The following is a 7,225-nucleotide window of genomic DNA, read 5'->3' as shown; positions in this document are numbered from 1 at the left end:
GACTTATTTCTTTGAAACAGAAAAACATTACATACATATAAGCACACACAAATGAACTGATTTATTTATACAGAAAAGCGATAGAACTCCTCACACGCACAAACATTAACTCAGCACTAACATAACAGAGCTGTTCACTGATGAAACATATCTACACAAACTGAAGTTTCAAAACATTTATACGGAAAATTGCAAAAAAAAAGAAAAAAGAAAAAAAAGGAAAAAAAAAATAGGGGAAGATATTACAATGAAGGATCAGCGAAGGATTCCATAGTTTCAAAAAAATTAAGACAAGCTGACTGAAATGCAACTGGGTTACTGAGGTAACAAGCATGTCCTGCTGACGGTATTCTCAAAAGCCTGAAAGAAAGATTAAAACAAGATGATTATATTTATCATTAGAAAAACTGCGCCGAAGACTTAATTTCACGTGCACTTAGATGGAAGTAGAAAATACACAGATGAAAAGAGAGAAAGAAATATTTTAAAAGCTTTGATTCAGCAAACAAATGTGCAAATTTTCAAAAGAAAAAAAAAAGTTACTTGGAATTCGGTAACCTGCTGAGACTAGAGGCTGCACTAGGTCCGAGACTGGTATCACTTTCACCCCAAATTACCAGCACTGACGTCCTAATACTTTCGGGATTTATTGGCATTACATTTGTGTTCGATAGTGCAACTGCAACAACGCAAATTATCCGATTTGTTCCAAGTAATGGAACGATATACTGTCCGGCCATACTATGTCCAATAATTATGACCTGTAATAACAAAGAAGAGATAAACCGGATAAAAGAAATTCGATTATAGCATTTACAAAAACCAATCTTCGAAGAAACTAAACCAAAACAGCTTAATTTGGTTGAAGAGAGCAGCAAAAACTTGTCAGTAAACATTTTTCATCATAATATCCCTCTCCCCTTTCTTTCAGGAGAAAAAAATTACAGTTTCGAGCTCAAGGGCATGCATAGCAAGAGGAATTATCTCAGCTTTTTTGGAATCTGAAACTGTAGGTCCACCAGTTTTACCACAACCAGGCATATCAAACGCTAAACATCTGTATCCAGCAGCAGAGAATACCTGAAAGAGAATTAATAAGCTATATTAATATATAATTTTCCAACTTATTCATAGAAATAAATTGCTTTTAAGAAGCTTAAGACATTTTAGATGGAAGAAAAGTCATCAACAATCTAACATCTGAAAACGACCTGCATCGTGGAATTTTCCAACCATGTTGATGATGAAAATGACTGGCCATGAATTAACAGAATTGTTCCTTTATAAATAACTTCTTGAGGGGGGACTGTTTCTCGGAAAAATATTTCGTATCCCTAGAAAGAACAATATTTCTGAGGAATACTGGAACCGCCATAACTAAAAAATTTTGTTCCTGGATGACTAACTGTTGTGTTAACCTCTACATAACAGTGAAACTATGTTTTAAAATCAAAAAAATTACGTAAATCTGGTTCCACCGCCCAACAGACGGTGATTCCACATTCTTAAAGCAAAAAATGAGTATGCTTTTAGTCAAGTATAAATAAAGAAAATTTTGAACATAAAACGATTTTTTCTGCTCAAAAAAATTCTGAAAGTTTTTTCTAGTTAATATCAGAAACCAAACATTCAAAAAACATTTGTGATGCACAAATAAGCATCAGGAAATTGACAAACAAGAAAAAGTGCCCACTGTATCAAAAAAAGGTAAGAAAAAAAAAAATCTATACATAAAGACAACCAGAAATATCTCTGCTTTCGGATGGCGAATCCAAAGTGTAAATATCGTTAAAATAAAAAAACTGACAATTCAGTCGACCTGTATCAAATTAAGTATCCACTTCTTTAAAATTCGCTAAATTCTTCCAAATAAAGCTTAAAAATTGAAACTGATCATTAACATACCACGCATTACCTCAAGAAATCAAATTATGAAGTGGTAGGTTATGACAGCATTTACAAAAAGTATTTCCAACTCATTTCCCCAGAAATCTAATTGATTTAAAAGTTCACCAAAGGTAAAATATTCAATAAAAACTAATAGAGGTATGTATGAATGTATGCATAAACCTTCATTTTATGTTCTGCTTCTCAGTACTGAAGGACAAATTAACCCAAACTTAATCATCAGTATCTATTTGGTTTTCGTCAATATTGGAATTGTTTAGAAAGCAATACAGCACGTACACGCATAATGACAAAAAAACTGATGGATGACAACGTCTTTTAGGCTTCCCTCGAGATTCTTACACACATAAGCATAGGAACTTACCCCAGCAAGAAAAGTTCCTTCGGTTGGTCTGACTGTCTTTGAACGCCACAATACTCTGTTCGGAATCGGCTTTTGGATGTCAAGTGATCGTACGATAGAGTGTGCATAGGTATCCATAAACTAAGTTTAAGAATAACCCATAAGCCTTGCGGCTTTCCGTACGCTACCCATAAGCTTTACGGATTTTCGTAAGGCTTATGGATTATTCTTAAACTTAGGATAGTTATTCTTTTTTGGATAGTTATTCACGCTCTACATTACGTCATACCCATTATTTGATCATTAATGAAAATGAATTGGGGAAAACTCTTGATTAGATAAAGAAATAATACCGTCCAGGCAGTGTTCAGTAACATTACATCACATCATATAAACGGCGGTAAGCTGCACATTGATGATCACCCTTATCTATAGGTTCTTTTTAGTTCCAAAATTAAACATAAATTAGGAACAAGACATTCAACCAAAATAAAAACCTCGAAAAAAAAAAAATAGTGACAAACCACCCGTTGAGATTTTAGCAACACCTGGTGGAATGTCCTGTTTTGTTTCTAATTTCTTCTTGTCTTGATGGATTACTCCTTCATAGCTCATTAATAACAAAAAGTAGGGGAGACATCCGAAAAAACGGCACAGCAGGTTTCTTGCAAATTATGTAAATAATTTTTTATTTCTCAAAATAATGGACAAGTCACATAATTCCAATCCTTACAAACTCTGGATGAGGAAATCGCTTTCACAATACAGTACTTGCTTTTTATGTGTAATTTACTTATAGTTCAAGCTGTTGAGGCAACAATACTTCCATGAATTTATCGGTCACGAGGTAACTGGAAGATCAGCAAATAATGAATTAACTCAATGCTTCATCAAATTTTTATTTTGCCTATCTAATAATAGTCTTGTTGCCCCTAAAATCCAAAGATTATCGTAACAGAACAAAAATTGGGCTCACATAAATTGCAGAGTAAAAAAAGATTAATTTCTAGATATTATGATTCCATCGCCACTTCCCTTTCATATAATCAGGAGCATAAAGCAGTGAGGTACATGGATGCTGGCCTTGTATTTCACAAATACATTCCCTCTTACACTTCCTCCCAAATAATGACTGATCGGTCCTCAACATTTTCTCTAAACGTTCTCGCCTCAACGAAACTTTCGTTTTACCCAACGTTGTCCGAAACATTTCCTCAATTTCCTCGCGGGTTTTGCCTTCTAAATCGAACAACACTTCACGACCATCATCTGCAATACTCCATCTCGTTCGGAAACACAATTCTGGTGAATATTCTTCCTTAATCTTACTATTCTTATCATAGTGTCAAGAATATTAAGTTACGTAATTCACTATCACAGACAACCCACTGCATGTAATAACAAAGAATGCAATAAAAAAAAAAAAAATTAGAAATACGAATACTAAATTTGATAGTAGTATATAATGTCATTTTATGGGAAACCATGTTTTCAAAAACGATAATCCCACAAAAATTGAGGGAATTTCTTAAAACTGACCTAAGAAAGCCTTCCCAAACGGTACAATGCTAATGTTGGTGAACCGCACCAACTGAACATATGGATTATTGTACTGTAATTGAGCCCAATGCCAGAAAACAAATTCTATAACACCTTTATGTCGTATGTCATCTCGTGGAAACTGCTTATAACCGATAGCAAATACCTGAAAACACACAGATCCACAAAATATTGGTAAAATGATAAAGTGAGCATTCCGAGATGACAGGAATCCCTCATAAAATTTGCACTGAACATACAAATGCTTAAGTAATTTAAAATGAAGAAAACCAACCTTTACACGGTCCCTGAATTGTATTGTACCTTGTTGAAGATACAAATACGTACGCCTTAACGGTACTGTGCCAAGCTTAAATGACATCAGAGACAAAGAACAAAGAGAGAGAAAGAGGGACAAAGAGAGAGCTAAAGCGTTTCTAGCACCGTCCAGGCAAGCACTCGAGAACGTTAGTACTGCACTCACAGCCTTTAAATTGCAATATAGTAAATTTTGCTTTGCAACATGAACCTTCAACCCTATTCTGTTACTACAGTTAAATCACGATATGCTATTCAATGTAGATTCTAAATTACGAAACTTTCATATAACAGTTCTTCCCATGACATTTCCGTATTCGTGTAACCCGTTTACTTATATCAGCTGATAACAATTTTTTTTTTTTTAAATAACATATATAAAGAAGTTATGAAATAATATATGAAACAAACAACTGGACAGTGCTGAAATAATTTTTTCCATTTCTTAATTAGTAAATATTAGAAAATTAGTAAAAAAAATATTTTCGTACAGATCTTAGCAAAGATATCTCATTAACAGTGGTAGCGATTAAATGACGCCAAACTCACAATGTATATTATTGAAACTTTAATCGAAATAATAAGACATTACTGACGATTAACACCATTAGAACAAATCAACAGCTAGAGCAATGGCTAATAGTCATGGAGCTCCTAAACTTAACAGAACTCAATCGCTATTATAAGAATTTAGGTAAGATCAACTACAAAATTAGAAGTGCGATTACATCTACAGAACAATTTATCCATACGCAGTAACCACAACTCAACATTATTTGAATAATATGACTGTTTTCTAATAACAGAATATGCAAGAACATCAACTAGCGTTGCAGCAACATTTGGAACCAGATAATCGTGATGGCTTAAAGCAATACTCATTTGACGACATAAATTATTTTCACTACGTCTGTTCAATAGCACATCATCTATCAATTGTAACCAGTAATCCATGTGAGTACAAATATCTGCATGCTCCGAAGCCGTTGGATAAAGAGAAGTCAGTGTACCAAGTAACTTCCAAACTGAAATATGCTCTGACACCTTCGTACCATTTATTTCGGCAACGAATTTTTTATCTGTAAAATAAGGTATTAACAGATGGGCAACAAAGTATATTAATACAATCTTAGCTACAAATTTACATAATCTAATCACCATTAAAAGCAAATGAATAACACATAATTACTTTTTTCTGAAAAACCAAAGGCTCATTCGAAAATTAGATTTGTTTCCTATCCCTATTCATGGAAGGGTATCCCGTTAGAAAACTAAACAGAAATGATAACTGGGAAAAAACCTGCTTCAACAAATCTGAGAGGTAATTTTTCTGTTGAAAATTCTATTTTTCATTGTTAGTATAAAAAAGTTCCATAGCCCTCAAATCCTTTATGCAAGTCACATCTCTGTAATAAAAAATGAGGTAAGAACTTAGAAACTACCGTATTACGCAGTGACGAACATTGCTGATATGCTTACATAGACAAGAAATTACAACTTACTACTAGATGGTTGCAGTTTAACAGTACAACGTGGTGCACTGATTCCATCATTTAATCCTTCAAACCGTATCGAAGTTCCCATAGTAACTTTCGCTAAATTTTTCAACCACAGCTGTTCAATATCGCCAACAAGTGTGATCCTACTCGTGGGATATTTTACGGTTTTGAAAACAGTTAGTGTTGGAGAACAGCATGCACCTATTTCCTCTTTTGATAAAGTATTGACTTTACTCTGGAAAGTAAATCATGTGAGTTCCTGAAAATTTTGTTTTGCTGTCCAAAAATGCGGTAGTTAAAGTTAGAGTTATAAAGTTAACCTTCCTGAATGCAAACTGTTGTTGCAGAACACTAGGGATGGCCTTCGATTCTTTAAATGTTGTCTTAATTTTTACTGAAGATGAAGAACAGTTTACTAATGTCTTATTCAAATCATCAATAAATGCTGTAAGCTGTTCAACGAGTTTCAGCTGATTTCTGTTGATGATTTCCCTCAAACTTTCTTCCATTGCAAATTTGACACCACCTGTAATATTCCCTATCGATTTTCTACATACAATAGGTAAATGGGGACCATAAAAAGTTCTGAAATACTGTGAATGAACTTCCAGAATCCCAGTAAGTTATACAGCAACTGTAAAACTACCACAGTGAATATAATAATATAACTCGAAATGGTAGGATTAAGTAACATACCACCAGTAGGGAGAACAGCATGATAATTCTTTACTGGATACATCACGTCAGAAGGACGCATATTTTCATGAAAGTTCAGATACGGTCTAACAGCATACATCTGCTGCATCGTTCTCGAAAAGACAACCTAAAATGATTATCTTCCTAATCACAACAAATGTAAAGAAACAGCGCTTGAATGAAAATGAGAACGAATCCACACCAAACTCTCTGTATGCCAACCGTCCACATATCATCATTTCCGAAACAACCACGGACTTTTGCAGCTTTCCGAAACTGACCTCCCTAAAACTTATAAAAAGAATCCTGAGTCGCCGTACCATTCAGGACTTTTTTCGAATTTAATCTTTCCCAAAGAGATTATATAAGTATGCTCCGATTATCTTCTTACTTCTCTCCCTCCCTCCTCCTCCTGTTTGACATAAGCAATGTTCAAGCAAAGTTCTATAAGACGTGAAAAAGTGCCAAGTCTTAATTCATTTCGTAGTGAAAACGACTCATTCTCACTGGCGATGTTTCTGAGGCACTGCATCATCTGCTCTCAGATCATTTTTGGAGCAGATAAGAAGTTGAAAGTTAGACTTAGATTGAATTTAGTAGAGTCACGTGGGGCGAGTTCATACTTCTACCTTTTTGTATTTTGCATATTAACATGCATGTGGTACGCGTTTATTTTTTTGATAGCTATATATACAAATACTTATTCATATCTGCATCATGCTTCAGGGTTAAAACGAATTCTCAAGTGGGCCATTTACAGCAAATGAAGATGACTGTATCCAGTTTGTAGATACCTGAACTACAGAGTTCATTTTGTCATTTTACTCTCTTGCGACATCTTATTCTGAGAGACTCGTATTTTAATTTTTAATATAAGTTTCGGTTTCGTCTCAGCATTTCTTCGAGGGTACGATATTACGTC

General features: G+C 34.3%; 3 protein-coding genes across 3 annotated transcripts; all 3 read right to left on the bottom strand.

Moving 5' to 3' along the window:
* Nucleotides 1–242: 242 nt before the first annotated feature.
* Nucleotides 243–2,389, bottom strand: Bma-abhd-14 (Uncharacterized protein; the record flags this gene model as incomplete). The annotated part of the gene is made up of 5 exons (XM_001899326.1): nt 243–360; nt 544–761; nt 946–1,080; nt 1,212–1,334; nt 2,273–2,389. 5 exons carry the CDS (start codon nt 2,387–2,389, stop codon nt 243–245), a joined length of 711 nt encoding a protein of 236 aa, XP_001899361.1.
* Nucleotides 2,390–3,257: 868 nt separating this feature from the next.
* On the bottom strand, nt 3,258–4,172 carry Bma-mrps-25.2 (Uncharacterized protein; the record flags this gene model as incomplete). Its single annotated transcript, XM_001899327.1, has 3 exons — nt 3,258–3,520; nt 3,791–3,956; nt 4,086–4,172. The coding sequence occupies 3 exons, from the start codon at nt 4,170–4,172 to the stop codon at nt 3,258–3,260; spliced, it is 516 nt and encodes a 171-aa protein (XP_001899362.1).
* A 626-nt stretch (nt 4,173–4,798) lies between these two features.
* Nucleotides 4,799–6,412, bottom strand: Bma-mrps-25.1 (Uncharacterized protein; the record flags this gene model as incomplete). Its single annotated transcript, XM_001899328.1, has 4 exons — nt 4,799–5,187; nt 5,611–5,842; nt 5,928–6,133; nt 6,304–6,412. The coding sequence occupies 4 exons, from the start codon at nt 6,410–6,412 to the stop codon at nt 4,799–4,801; spliced, it is 936 nt and encodes a 311-aa protein (XP_001899363.1).
* Nucleotides 6,413–7,225: the final 813 nt, after the last annotated feature.

The sequence above is a fragment of the Brugia malayi genome, assembly GCF_000002995.4.
Source record: "Brugia malayi strain FR3 genome assembly, contig: Bm_v4_ChrX_scaffold_001, whole genome shotgun sequence".
NCBI lineage: Eukaryota > Metazoa > Nematoda > Chromadorea > Rhabditida > Onchocercidae > Brugia > Brugia malayi.
The sequence above is the reverse complement of the archived record's forward strand: the minus strand, read 5'-3'. Positions and strand labels throughout refer to the sequence as shown.